At 44.6% G+C, this 14,570-nt stretch overlaps 1 protein-coding gene across 4 annotated transcripts in view; it reads right to left on the bottom strand.

Annotated features, from left to right (window-relative positions):
* Positions 1–1,474: 1,474 nt before the first annotated feature.
* Positions 1,475–14,570, bottom strand: part of lamb2 (laminin subunit beta 2) — a 44,186-nt gene continuing 31,090 nt past the window's right edge. For 3 of the 4 annotated variants that reach the window (XM_023956370.1, XM_023956371.1, XM_023956369.1), the window contains exons 18-36: positions 14,370–14,562; positions 13,879–14,022; positions 13,548–13,779; positions 12,373–12,542; positions 11,842–11,877; positions 10,262–10,486; positions 9,974–10,191; positions 9,478–9,574; positions 9,185–9,366; positions 8,924–9,114; positions 8,500–8,684; positions 8,170–8,411; positions 6,636–6,839; positions 5,194–5,338; positions 4,903–5,110; positions 4,679–4,820; positions 2,915–3,091; positions 2,686–2,845; positions 1,475–2,431 (exon numbers count right to left, since the gene is read on the bottom strand). In XM_023956370.1, the coding sequence (XP_023812138.1) occupies positions 2,295–2,431; positions 2,686–2,845; positions 2,915–3,091; positions 4,679–4,820; positions 4,903–5,110; positions 5,194–5,338; positions 6,636–6,839; positions 8,170–8,411; positions 8,500–8,684; positions 8,924–9,114; positions 9,185–9,366; positions 9,478–9,574; positions 9,974–10,191; positions 10,262–10,486; positions 11,842–11,877; positions 12,373–12,542; positions 13,548–13,779; positions 13,879–14,022; positions 14,370–14,562 (3,288 nt within the window). In that variant the 3' untranslated portion in view covers positions 1,475–2,294. The remainder of the gene's footprint in view (positions 2,432–2,685; positions 2,846–2,914; positions 3,092–4,678; positions 4,821–4,902; positions 5,111–5,193; positions 5,339–6,635; positions 6,840–8,169; positions 8,412–8,499; positions 8,685–8,923; positions 9,115–9,184; positions 9,367–9,477; positions 9,575–9,973; positions 10,192–10,261; positions 10,487–11,841; positions 11,878–12,372; positions 12,543–13,547; positions 13,780–13,878; positions 14,023–14,369; positions 14,563–14,570) is intronic. The other variant, XM_023956372.1, reaches the window with a different exon arrangement.

A 14,570-nucleotide genomic window follows, 5' to 3' on the forward strand; every position in this document is an offset into this window, starting at 1 on the left:
TGCTGTGGAGAAGTCAGGTGGATACACAGCTGATAGTCCTACTGAATAGACTGTTAAAATTTGTATTATGGCAAGAAAAAAAGCAGCTAAGTACAGAAAACCGAGTGGCCACCATTACTGTAAGAAATGAAGGTCAGTCAGTCTGAAAAATTGGGAAAACTTTAAAAGTGTCCCCAAGTGCAGTTTTTCCAATTTATAATTTTATTTAAAAACATTTTTTATTGATACTTCAAGTTTACAATGTTTAATTTCGAGTTTAAAAGTTTTTTCAAAATTTAAATTTAAAATCTCTTTTTTTTCATTCACTTTAAGCTGATGCAAAATTGACCCCATGCCAGTGTCCTTCATGTTTGTCAAATAACCTACCATAGTAACCTCTTGAAGGTAAAACCAACCTGGATCCAGGTAATTGGTAGTAAGTCAGACTTGGATTTCCAAAAACGGCCCTTGAGTCCTGGAGTCTGACATCCTGCCATTGATGTTCCACTGAATCGGTTTGTCTGTTCCATCATTTCTACAGCTGCCAACGTACCTCTTCTGTCTCACAACAGTTGTGTTCATTTGTTTTATCTCCTGGATGCTTGATAGACGTTCCATGTTCCAGCTATAAGGTATTCAAGCCTTTGTTTTCCCATTTCTCTTTCTTTCTTTTAGTATCTTCTGCTAATTTTTTTTGCCGCTTAACTTCTAAAATCGTTCAGCTATTTTAAACATTCAAATGTTCAGCTCTTTCAGCTTTTTCCAGGTATGACTGTTGTTCCTTCAAATCCTTGAGCTTTTCAAGATATTCCATGATTTTTGCCTCCATTGAAATACACGGGGAATCCTTGGTGCAGAAGCTCGCTGGTTTGATACTCGGGGCTGGCATTTTTCACAAAAATCTTTATTTATGGTCAACTTTGATCATTTTTCTTTCTATTTTTTTTTGCCAATTATTACCTTTTAAGTTTTATTTTCATTCAGAAATATAGCACTCAAACCTGAATTTTCTTGTGGAAATGGTAGTTTCTAGTTACTTTACCCCTTTAGCCATATTACAAACGTTCGTTTTCTGTGTTCAGTTTTTTTGTCTTTTTAATGTCATCTTAGACAAAAAACATACTTAGACTCCTGATTCCTTCTTAGTGAGAAACTCCCTAAAAACCTTAGCTGTGAACTGACACTTCAGAAATAAACTGAATTGAATAGAGACACGAAAGACCCATAAAGGAGAATTTCAAATGACAAATCTAGCATTAACCAGGAATTTGATTAGTCTGAGAGTGGTAAAGAAAAACAGGCCGTGGAGAGTAGAAAAAACACTTGCAAACCAATAAAAGGATTACATTTCATATCATTTTCAATACAGAAAGGTTGAAAAAGTAGCCAAGGCCACACATTATTAAGTATTAAATGACGATGTTAAAATGGAGACCATGTTTTGGTTCACGTGTGTGTTTGAATGCAAGTAGAAAAAAGGACAAAAGGAAGCGTCTTTCATGTTTAAAAAACACTTTAATACATACAAAAAACTTTAGCTTATTTCAATTTTATTCAGCAAATATATTTACCAGTAAACTTAACAGGTATCCTTTGGTTTTTCTCCTTTTTTAAACGACAATCGATTTACTGAAAAGTAAAATTTTTGGCTTTACTGCTGTTTATTAGGCAACATTTCTCATGCAAAAAAAAAAAAAAAACAATCAGGTGACATCATAGTACTGTCTATGTAAGGCACTAAATTCTACAGGTGATGCAGAACCACCATATGTGATCACAGATTTGAAAAGTTCTTCCCATTTTCACTTGAAGTTTAAGGAGTTTTGCAAGAAAATATAGACTTCATCTTCTTTCAACACAAATTTTGATTATTCCAGTTTGCTGTGCTGCATAAATACAAACGTGTTCCTAAAAAATAGTTTTAAAAATGTGGGTTTGTGTGTGGGGTAAAATAAATCCTAGTATATATATATATTTTTTTATTTTACATATAATTACAGCCATCAATGCTCAAACATTCACAGGAATCGGGCCTCTGCCGCCCTTTTTTTAACATGAAATGCAAGAAATGTTTCCAGCAAGGTGAGATTTTGTACTTGAGGAGCACAACATGCTACTGTCCATACAAAAACAGAATGCACAAGATAGAGTGTAAATCAGAAAGCTGTGATGCAGAAATCTTAAATATGCACCTCCACGATTCACTTCAGTCCAAAATCGGCACAAAACCTAAAAGGCCAGCCTGTTTGCACGACGTGTGCCCCGACCTACAGAGGCTCCTTCAGCGTCCGGGGGTTGTAAAGGCAGCGCTGGAGTTACTGACACGTGTTGTAGATGCGGATCTTCAGGTTGATTTCGTTGAGGATTTCTCGCATTTTTCCCTCCAAGCCGTCCAGCTGTCGAGCTTTTCCCTCCAGCTTCCTCTGGTTCTCCTCGTAGCTTAACTCCAGCTCTGTGGGGACCGGGATTTCCAGGAACCGTTGGGGATTAACCGGGAAGTCGGCTCAACTGTTTCCACTTCACACTGTTATTTTCAGACCTTTAACTGTTTTCAGGTTAAAAATCACAGCCTGAGGCTCCCCTCAGCTGTTCATCACAAGAGATTCTTCCCATTTTTATTTACTTTAGAGCCAAAATAAACCATTTTAAATGTAACTCCCGACTTTATTGATTTGGTTCTACCAGGTTGAATAAAACCAAACTCACCTGCAAGTCTCTTCAGCTTGTCTTGAGCGTCTTTCAGTAAATCGTTTGCCTCCTCTCGGAAAGTCTCCGCCTTTTCCTTGGCCTCCTGCACCGCCTTGGCTTTGGTGTCCACCCGCTGCTGCACCTCGTTGTATTTGTCTGTCAGCTGGCCGTCTAGAATCTGAGCATCAGGACAGGAGAACGGTTGATTTCCTGTCAGACCGGGGTCTGAGCGAGCTCAGAGACGCACCTGCTTGGCTTCGTTCGCCTTGTCCCGAGCCATGGTGGCCGTCTCTTCGGCGCGGGCCGCTGCCATGTTGTTTTCCGCACATTTTGTCTTCAGGATGTTGATTTCCCGTCCCAGAGTGCCGAGGCGGTCCATGGCGTCGTTCAGGTCTTTCTCGTTGTCGGATGTCTCTGATTCAATCTGCACAGAATCCCAAACGGATGCTGGTTTTCCTGATAGTCTGGATGCTTCCATCAACCCTTTAGCAGCTGCTGGAACGAGGACGCCTTAAACGCTTTGGAGGACGTACAGTGACAAGTTTTTAACATGACCATCAAACTCATCTTATGTGTTAAAGGCAGGTCTGGATCTTCATTGTGATTGTTTCTTTGGTTTAGAGGCCATCTTTCAGAAGCTTTCAGCTATTTCTATATAGAGTAGCTTCATTTCCTGTTGATATTGATTTTCCTTTCAAAGACAGATCACCATGTTATGACTGACGGGAGTTTTATGAACCACATAAATACTTTTTTCTTTAAATGTAGGTTTCTGACATGTAAGATTTTTTTTGTGAGCATTTTTCTCTTTTTTAAGAAAATTAAGCCTAAAATTGCATCTCTGAGAGTTTCTTTATTCAAATCGTGAATCAGGAACAGACGAAAAAAGGCTGTTGGAATAATCCTGTAGCTGTGACGTAGCTGCTACAGACGGCGGGCCACAAGCTCCCTGCTCTGCTCCATTCTGATGCCTCCACTTCTATACAAATAGATCCATGTACGTCTCTGTTTTTCCTTGTCTGAGCTGGAATCTGGCTCCAAACTCTACGACTGGATAGCTCAGATATTGGTTGCCATTTTGGTCGCACCAGTAATGTTAGGTTGGGGTTGGGAAAGAGGCTAAACAAAGGGATTATGGGAAGTCAGGGCAGGCTTACTCTGCAGCAACAGCCCCACCAACAGTTCAGAGGGGACGATCCGAGTGGGACTTTAAGATGTCTGATAATGTCTAAGACGTCAGTGATGACCGACAGACATTTTTACTGTAGTTATCAGGAGATGTGTAACTTTCAAACAGTAATAAAATTATAAATGAATACCTAAAGTAATGAGTTACTTCATGTTTCTCTTTCGGCTTTTCCCATCAGGGGTCGCCACAGCGAACGAGTCGCATGGTAAACTTGGCAATGTTTTACGCCGGATGCCCTTCCTGACGCAACCTTCTCAAAGCAACCGGGCTTGGGACCGGCACAGAAGTAGAGAAGGGAACAGGGAGCAGCCCGGAGTTGAACCCAGGTTTCACGGACGGAAGGCGCCGCAAACCAGCACGAGCTAAACCGGCTCCTAATGAGTTACTTCATAAGTTATCCATTTTTCCTTTTACAACATGGGAGTAAATAATCATGTGGTCATTATATATAAATCTGTATTGTCTGGTTTATTTACATAATCATGTCCCTCCACGTTCTTATATTTCAGCGGTCCAGAAAATAAAAAAATTGCCCGTTTTTTCCGTGAATTTTGTCAAATATACAGATTAAATGATGTAAGCAGGTCATACTTCCTACTTTTAGGTGTCATCTAGTAAACGGACTCACTGGACGCATTGCTGGGCCGCACCACAGTGCGTCCAGAGAGTCCGCTCTGACTGGTTTCTGACGGTTTCTGCTTAAGGTGGTGATGCTTTTAGCTGCTTGACTGGGAAATAAAAAAGAATCTGTCACTTTATTGCTTTAGCTATGTCCTTCATAAGAGCATAAAAGCGTACAAAGACCAGATGAGTTGTGGTAACCTGAGTCAGGCGATTCCTCGCCTCGCCGATGTCAGTTTTTGCTTTGGCGATGGCCTTCTCCGCTGACGTCTGAGCCGTCTGAGCGTCCAGTAAAGCCTGAGTGACGGCCTCCGCTGTGCTCTTCACTCCTTCCGCCTGATGCCTGACAACACCAACATGTTCATGTCAACCAGCAAACCCCCCCCACAGGTGCATTTGGGTCAGATTTCAGCAGGGGGGCTTACCTGGCCCTCTTGGCGTCCAGCAGCAGCTGCTCTGCCTTGCGGACGTCCTCCTGCGTCTGCTGGAGGATGGCTTCCACGTTGGAAAGGCTGCGGACGCGCGCCTTGATTTCATCGGCCAGTTCTCTGATCTGGGACGGGGAGGCGGGGATGGAGAGCCTCAGCACCTGGTTGGCAACTGCCTCGATACTGTCCGGGTCCGCTCCCTCCTCTGGCGGGGATCGAACAGAGAAGTGTCAGACGAGGACGCACCAAGCAAGACGTTGGATGGAGATCAACCTGCTGAGTGCTCACGAGTGAGGAAGTTCCTGATCTGCTTAATGAGGTCCCTCAGGTCGTTGTTGGAGCGCTCCACTTTGTTCTTGGTGGCGGTGGCTTTGTCCAGCGCCGCCTGTGCTTTACTCTTCGCTTCCTCTGCTTTGCTCTTCGCTTCTGCAACCTGGAGGAGAAAAGGTCTTAAGATTAAAAACATTAAAGTCCAACTTAGAGAAGGTTTATGGCTCCCAAGAACTGGTGGATCTCTCTTCGCACAGTGAGGGGGGCCATGCCCTGAACCTGGGATCACATCTAAAACCATTCCTTATATATCATGGCCTTGGCGTCTGCAGCCCAGTGGGTCTGGACTTACCTTTCTATCCTATGGTGGACCTCTGTCTCTCATTGGGACCCCCCTCCTGGGAGGTGGAGCTTCCTGGAGGTCTGTTCTGGGTAGTTTGTCTGCTCTCTGGAGCTGTTTGTGGGTGCCAAGTTGTCCCATGGTCTTCATATAGGGGGTGTGGGGGCTCCGACTGCCATTGCTGCTACACTGTGAGCTTTGAGTGACGGCGGGAAGGGCTCCCATCTTTAAAAATGTTACCAAACACACCCTCACCTCAGCACAGGTGTCTCCTAACGCTGATGCCAACGCAGACGTCTGTATTCATCTTTGCTTGTGAATCTACTCTAACATTTTTTCATTGGTGTGCTCCGCTGCACTGCATTTGGCTGTTTATTTCTCAAAAATAGTCTATGGGATTTTGGCTTCTTGGAACCAGGGGGGGAGGGGTCATTCGATTCTCATGTACAATCAATGGAAATATCAATGAATCAAAAAACGGGTCTCCCTCTGAAGCTCCAGATACAGCGGGCATCAAGTATGCGCTAAACATGAGTTCTTGAATGCAAGTACAGCTTATGGTGTTCACACTGGACAAGCAGGAAGGGGCTTCTCCCTTTTCTACGGTTTCCTAGCGCATCTCTGCCACCTACAGTTAAGAGGCTTGGTGCGAAATGTTGAAGCGGTGTAAATCTTTCAGCTTTTTCCAGCTGTATTCTGATGTACGAAAGACTTGGTGTCAGAGAATTCCAGCCGGGCACAAACCGTAGTTATTCATTTCTCCTCCATGATCCGTTTTCAAACAGTTGGCACTTCCATAACTTAAAAGGGACACCATCCATACGTCACCACCAAATCCACCAAAACCACCTGATTGGTCAAAGTTCAACTGGTTTAACTCTCAATGTGCCTTCAATGGCTGCGCGTTTTGTACGTAGAGTCTAAAATCTGTCTTAAAAATGTGCGTAGCTACGCGTAAACGCAAGACTTTCTCATTGAAAGTAGTTGCTTGAACCCGCCTTTCCGAGGGCGATGTGAACGTGGATCGACAGGAACTTATTCGGAAGCTCTAGCAGTGTTCGGGTCGCCATAGCGATTAGTTCCGTCCCTGTCAGCCTTGGAACTTCCTACACACACCTACCTTGGTGAAGAGTCCCTGTGTCTCCTCCAAGGCTTTGTTCAGCTCCTTTTCTGCGTGCTTGGCTTTCTGCAGGGCATCGTCAGCCGCCGCCACAGCTCCGTCACAGTTCAGGCCTCCACAGTGTCTGTTTCCATCATCGTCACGGCATCCTGCGCCTCCACACGGGCTCTCTCCACAAGGATCGTGACTCGACGACCCGCAGACCTGTTCATAAACCGGATGATCAGTTATATTTACTGAGGACAGCTGAACAAGCTTGAAGATCGAGTAAAACGGTTCTCCATTCATTTTCTACATCTGCTCTGCCAGTCCACTGCAGACTTTGAAGTCAACCCATAAAACATGTTTCTAAACTACAGGAAGAAGCTGTAAAGCAACTATCTTCATTCCAACATAGTGCAGCCAAGACTTTGTGAATTTGGGAACTCCTGAAGGTTATAAAGACTGGGAGATGAATCTGTCCAGCAAATTATTTGACTTTTGACTTCTTTGTCAACAGAATTTGTTTAAATAATTTCTAAAAAAAACCCTCTACTGGAGTACCACAAATCATTCTATCATCGCAATGAAAGACTTTGAATTTTTCCAAAGTTCTGCCAGAGAATCTGCACATTAAAGCTTTAATGAGTTTAATCCAGATCAGAAAAACTCAGATGGTTTGAAAGTGGAAACCTCACAAAGATGGATGCCTTGTTTGTTATCATCACGTCATGTGCAAGTTTAGGATTTTAAGAGTGAGTTAACACAAAGCTGCATCTAATACAATCCACCTTATTAGGCAGTAAAGGACAATAAGAAATAAGATTACAGTTCGAAACAGCATATTACTGGCCTTACTGTAGAAAAATGTTGCCTAGCATTTGTTTAAATGCTTGCTGGGTTTTTAAAATTGAGCTAGTGTTTTTATTTAATTCATAAATATGTTTACATTTGTGCTATTTGTGCTAGTTAATAGTTAAATACCTTATGGAAAAGTGCACTGCTCAATTGTTAAAAATAAGGTAAATAAAATCAAAATAAGGGAAAACCTGCTTAATTTGCATTTGTAATATGTTTTTGAATTATAAAAAAATGGAATTGGGACGCCCCTATCTATCACACATCTTAGCATCTTTGCTTGGAACTCGTAACAATAAAGAAAGCCTCTTAATTTACATTAGAAATGTATTGTATTCTCACGTTAAACAAAAACACTAAATAACTGAAACAGTTTTTGTGATTTAAACTGGAGAAAACAATGGCATCTTCAAAGCAGATTTAGCTCAATATTTAATTATAAACCCCATATTTAGACGTTTTAAACTCCCTAAACTTTTTGTATTAAACAATGTTTTCCCCAAATTTTTTTATTTATTTAAAATAACGTTTCAAAAATATTTGCAAAACAATCTAAATTACCAAAAATGTTTTGCACAAACAAAGGAACATGTAATATAAAACTTTCAATTTATGTTGAACTAACAAAAAACAATTTTTCATTTTACATGACAGAAATGACTAGGACCTGTTTTTGAACGTATGTAAACATTCGGACCTTCTCGTTGAGCCTCGTCATGTCCAGATCCTGGACTTTGGCGTTGAGGTCTCCCAGCCCGCGCTTGTTTGCAGCGTTTTTGCGATTGAAGTCGTCCTTCTTGGCGGCGATGAGCCGCTCGGTACGGCGGCGAGTGTCTGCAGACTGGCTGACCGTGCTGGGCCGGGTTGTGGTTGATTCATTTGCACGCCGCTCTGCGTCGCGAGACCTGTTATGGGAGCTGCGGATGCTGTCATACGCACCTGGAATGAACAAAAAAAACCCACATGAACCGTTTCTGTGTGTAGGATTAAAACGCTGCTGGGCTACACTTCCTCCTTTCTGGCTCACCGAGGAAGTTGGAGTTTTTGAGGACGTCCAGTTGGTGATGCAGCTGCTCCGAGGTCAGGTTCAGCTCTTTGGCCTCCCTCTCCAGAGCGCTCAGCTCCTTGCTGGCCTCAGAGTTGCTGTCCTGAACTAGTGTTAAGTCTCCTTCGAGGCGGTTTAGGGTGTCGGTTGTTTCACCGATTTGTGCCCTGTGAGAAACAAAGAGCTTTAAATCTCTTTTTCAAACAGCAGATCTGAAGCTGAAGAAAATAAATTAAGGGGCTACAGGGATGAAAAAGGTGGGATGTTCCCAGATTTCCTTGTGTTTCATTTTTTATTATACTAAGTCAAATACATTTTCTTTGCTTGCTCTCTTTAATAAAGAATGTAATGAACTAAACTGCTGTGGATTTAAAGAAAAGTATGCAGTGAAATCCAGCAGATTTACCTAAGATCTTCAATAAGTTCCATTAAAGCAGAGACGGCGGCGGCCGTGGCGTTGCGTTCGTTGACGATCCCCTGAGCTCGAGCCAGTTTCTCCTCCAGGTCTTTGAAGAATTTCTCATAAGGCCCAATAAGTCCAGTGGTCTGAATCTCGTGGGCTCGCTCCGCCAGGGCCCGGGTCCGCACCGCCAGGTCCTGGAAACGAGGCGACATGTCGAAGGATAAAGGTTTAGGGTCCAATGTCGGCTGCTTGTCAGAACCCCACCTGCACAATCCGATCCCAGTCCCCAAAGCACTGGTGACAGGGCTGGCAGTCAGGGAACTGGCCGGAAAAGCCCCTGGCACACTGGTCACAGCGGACCCCGGACACCCCCTGCTGGCAGACGCAGTGACCGGTCGCTCTGTGGCACTGGGAGGTCTCGATCCCTCGCCAGTCACAGTCACAAGCTGAGGAGGAGAAAAGCCCAGAAGAGAAAAGGCTGAACAAACGTTTCAGAAGAACGTCACGCTGAAAAAAAAAAAAGACACAAAGGAGGAAAACAAAGTGAAGCTACTAACCTCTGCAGATGGTCCTGGGGTCTCCCCAGAAGTTCTCCTGACAGTCTCTGCAGGTTTGGCCCCCAAAGCCATCCCGACATTGACACTGACCCGTGAACTGCGCATTAAAAAACAAAAAAGTAAAGAAACTCAAAACACAAGAGAGCATCTAAAAAAATGAAGAGCATGAAGTTCTAGAACAGATATTCCTGTGCACAAACATCTACTGCAGCTCCTCTGGGAGCCTTTCCAGGCCAGTTCAGTTCATTAGTAATTCACCCATTGCATTATGGGTCTACCACCAGTTAGACATATCTATCGCAGGTCAAGCAGACTTTGAGGTAGACCCGCTCAGCTAGTAAGAAAAAAGGGAAACTGTGGGCATCTCTGTGCTTCTGATGCCACAAAACTGGACCACAACAGAATTCTACAAACTTCCTTTGGACTGAAGCGTCAAACCTTTCAAACTCGTTTCTATGCGTTCAGGTTGGTTCTGCCTGAACTCGGGGCTCAGTACCTCGTTGCATGAGGATGTGACAGAGTTGTTGGGGTCACAATTGCACGGCGCGCAGCCCATCCCGTTGGCCAGGTTCCAGTGGTTGGGGGCGCAGTGGTCGCATGTCAGACCCACTACGTTTGGCAGACACTGGCACTGCCCGGAGGCTCGCTGGCACACGCAGTCTTCCCGCCCCGTGCACTGGCTGCGCTCCGTCCCCAGAAAGTTGCATGTGCACTCTGAAGCCAAATGAGACTTTAAAAAAAAATGTTCACGGGTTTTTTCTTAACGTGGCGCTGTGTCACTTACTCCTGCAGTTGCGGCGCGCCGCATCGCCGTGGTATCCGCTCCTGCAGATGTTGCAGTTGGGGCCCTCGGTGTTGTAGAGGCATTTCCTGCACTCCCCAGTCCGCCTGTCACAGGCGTCCATGTCTGACATGTCTATGTTGTTGTTGCACTGGCACGGCTGGCAGCGCCCTCCTGGCTGGGAGGGGTTGCCATAGTAACCTGGGGCGCATTCCTCACAGCGCGCTCCTGTGTCACAGAGGAGAGGCAGAAGGTGGACAAAAGGGAAAGAGGATGTGATGGATTTGCTCTAAAACTCTGAGGCTGCTTTAAACCGGTCTGAGTTTTAAAGAAAAAAGAAAGGAAATTGTTTGGACTCAAATTTTTTTTGACAAAAGTCGAGTTTGGGGTCTTAAAGGTGAAAAATTAAAAGCAAACCAAATAAATGGCATAAATGTGTTAACAGACTGGTTCCTCAGCGGGTAAAAGTTAACTAGTTAACCAATCGCATTACTGACCTGTTTCACTTTATGTGTTGAAACAGGTTTAAATAGGAGAATTGTTTATGAAAAGTTTAGTAAATGAGGTAAATAAACCCTGACATCCAAAATAGCAAGTGAAACCTGTTTTTGTGAGAGGGTGGCATTTTTTACCATTTAATGATATTGTGTGCATTAAAAGCTACATTAATAGAAATTGTAACAACCTTTTCCAGTTTTAGTGTCTCTTTAATGGGTTCTTGGTGAAATCAGAATAAAATGTAACTTTTTTTTTGTACAAATCGAGCTCTGAATAATCAAACTTCATCATATTTGAAAGAAACAAATCTAGAGAATTTAGCTTCTAGTGAAGAGTCATCGGTTAAGGAGCTGGTCACTGTCTTTGTAAAGAAAAGATACGAAACTTCCCTGTTTGAATAAAGTTACCAAAGGGTTGGCAGATCAATCCCCACTCTCCCCAGCCAGCTGTCGCCCCCCAAGCGCGGCTAGCCTGCAGCTCACCGCTCCCCCCAGGGGATGGGTCAAATGCGGAGAAAGAATTTCCCCATTGTGGGACGAATAAAGTAAACTATTATTATTATTTTTAAATATAATTTTTATTATTTTAAACCCCTTAATGGCTGCTGATGCAAATGTGCATCAAACCAGTTCAGCTACAAAATGACCTCCATGTCAAATCTACAGGAAAACAACAAAAAAAAGAGGGAATATTCTTGTTTTTCATTGCGGGGAAATAAACTCAGGCATCAAGGGGTTAAAAAACCTCAGTTTGAGTTGATCTCAATCATTTTCTGGGCTTCATTTGCAGACTTGGTTAAAAAAGTAAATAAATACATCCTTTTTATTCAAACGAGCGCTTAATAGTTTGATCCCAGCCCTGCAGGTCGACAAACGGCCCTCCTCTCCTTTGTTTCCATCATAACAAACCAAACACAGGCAGTCACAGGACAGACTGACATGCTTTGAGCAGGTGTCACTCAGGTGGCACAGCACCACTGCTGACGCCATGCATGGGGAGGGCAGACGGTGAAGCCGTGGTTTTAAAGAACAAAATGGGAAGGAGTGGAAAGTGGGGGTGGGTGGGTGTCAACCACCTTTACTCACGCTTAAAAATGGTCGCCCCGGAGCGTTTTACAATCCCTGTGCAAGTCATAAAGAGAGGGGGGGGGTGATGAGAAGTTACCCCTCGCCATCAAGGCGCCCTTCTGTGTCACAAGCCGTGTGACAACTGCCTGAACAGCTGGATCAGAGTTTCAGCAGCTGAAGGTTTCTGGACCAGCAGGTTCCTGTTCCATCCCATCATGAACATACAAAGCTCCTTTGTGTGCAGGCGCTCATTTGTCGTCTTCTTCAGCTCCTGTAGATTACTCCTTTGTGGTTTCTGTGTTATTCCAGGAACCATTAGGTCTGAGTTTGACCTGCTTCACCTAGTTCTTCTATGGCGATGATCTGTAACTCTCCAGTTAGCTCTGAGCTCCTGAACAGAACCTCAATTTAAAGTCTAATAAATTCCAAGAAAACCTCAAAGTGATCAAAATATCGTTTTTCCTAATCAATGGTGAACCATTACAGGAGAATCAAAAGGATGAAAGGAATGGAGCTGAAAACAAAAACAAACTCCCTTCTCAGGCCTACCTGTGTAACCCTGGTTACAGTTGCAGATAATCTGTAGGTTACGGTTGTCTTGGTAACAAGATGCTGCAAAGTGACGTCCACTGTTGGGTCCCTCTGGGCAGGGGCAGGGGCGACACTGAGCCCCGGATGCTCCTCCCAAAACGGGGCTTCCGTAGTACCCATCAGCACACCTGCATAGAGGACAATCAAGCCTTAGTAGAAAAAAATACAAAAAGTATTTAACCTTTTGATCATCTGACAGAGCAGGTCAAACATTGAGTGGGAGACAGAAATTACAGCATCTTTATTTGAGCTCCTGTGATAATGTTACTTTGATTTTAGTTGATTCCGATCCGCGGCAGTCATGGACTGCAAGGACCAGATTGTTTTCCTAAGTCATATGATTTGAACATGTTTGGAATGTGGGCGTGGCTATAACAATTGTCAGTTGCCAAGAAAATCTCAAAGTTGATTCTTCCAAAAATTACCAAGACCTGTTCGTCCCCCCCAGGAGTCCAAAAAATTAAACGGTTGCTATGGAGATAAAACCAACAGAAAGGCCGCCATCACTAAAAAAAAAAAAAAAGTTTTATTTTTTTTAAATGACTTTGCCACACAGAAAGGGGCATTAAGGGGCAAGTAGCAGCTGCCCAGCCAGTAAGGCCAGGTCAAAAGAAGCCGGCAAGGGCGAGAGTGGCGTGCAATGCTGCTCACAGCTTTGCTGCAGCCCGAGCCACTGCAGCTAGCTGCAGTGGCTCGGGCTGCAGGGTTGCTGCACTGCCAACCCTGCAGGGTTGCTGAAGGGTTGGCAGTTCGATCCCCGCTCCCCCTAGCAAACCGTTGTTGTCAAGACACTTCACCCTCCCTGCCTCCAGTGTGGCTCCACTGGTGTGTGAGTGTATGAATGTCCTGGTGACTGACAACCCCTGTCAGTCTGCCCCAGGGCAACTAGTTTACACCAGTAGTTTACCATCACCAAGTGTGAATGAATAATGGACACATTGTAAGAGCTTTGTGCGTCTGAAAATCCCTTGATAATTCATCATTGTTTCTTAGGGAGTATTTACTTTTCATTTTAATGTTATGTTAATGCATAGTTTTGGCGTTTTGCATGTCCAGACGTCCTGCACTAATCTATCTCCTAATCTCAGACCACAGCCGTTTCAGCCTGATCTTCTGGCCTTTCTGAGCCTCACCTGTCACACTTGTCTCCTCCGGTGTTGTCCCTGCAGTTGATGCACGCTCCGGTCCTCTGGTCGCACTGGTCTGCGTGGCCGTTGCACTGGCAGGGCCGGCAGCTGGGAAAGCCCCAGTGTCCCGCCTGGCATCCGTCGCAGCGCTGACCGAACGCTCCGGGCCGGCACTGGCACTGACCGCTAAACTTGTCACAAAGTCGGGTCACTGAACCCTCCAGACTGCAGCCGCAGGCTGTGCAGGAACGTACACAACCAGCATGTGAACTGATGTACAAGGCAAGAACGCGCGGTAAAGAAACGGATTAGGCCGAATGACAGACGAGGTTCTCACGTATGCAGCCCGAGGGTCCAAAGCCGTAGGTTCCCGGTGCACACTTGTCACACCTTTGGCCGATCACATTTGGCCGGCAGCGGCACTGGCCCCCTCTGACATCACACACGGAGCTCATGGACCCTTGCGGGTCGCAGTTACAAGCTGGGGGATAGACAAAGGGCTGTTGTGAAGAATGACTGATTGCAGAGGAAAAAAACTAAATAAATCCAGATGGTTCCTCTTCAATTTTTACTCAAACTACAGTGATTTTAAAACAGTCAGTGTTTGAATTGCTACTAATGTTCATCCAACTGCAGCAGCCGAGTCACAGAGAATTAGATCCACCTGTTTTTTTCTGCTGATGTATGTCTCTTTTGGCAAAAGTCCAGCAAAAGAAACATCAGCTTAATTTCTGGAACTGATTTCCCAGCGGGTCCAGAAATAATTGCACTGTCTTACTGAGTTCAGACCTGTCATGAGTAACACAGGTTTTGATCCGTCTCACTCACCCAGAGCCCCATCGTTTATAATAGCCGACATGCTGCTGATCAGTTTGGCGCAGGTGTCGCTCATCTGTGGGCGGATCACGCTCTTTGCGCCCTCGTGACAGTGGTACCGCTCGTAGGTCTGCTTTCTGACCGCAGAGGCAGGATCTCCCGCAGTAAACATATCTAAGGAGGAGTGACGAGGCATCAGAGCGATCTGGAGAA

Source organism: Oryzias latipes, chromosome 7 (assembly GCF_002234675.1).
Source record: "Oryzias latipes chromosome 7, ASM223467v1".
Classification (NCBI taxonomy): Eukaryota; Metazoa; Chordata; class Actinopteri; order Beloniformes; family Adrianichthyidae; genus Oryzias; species Oryzias latipes.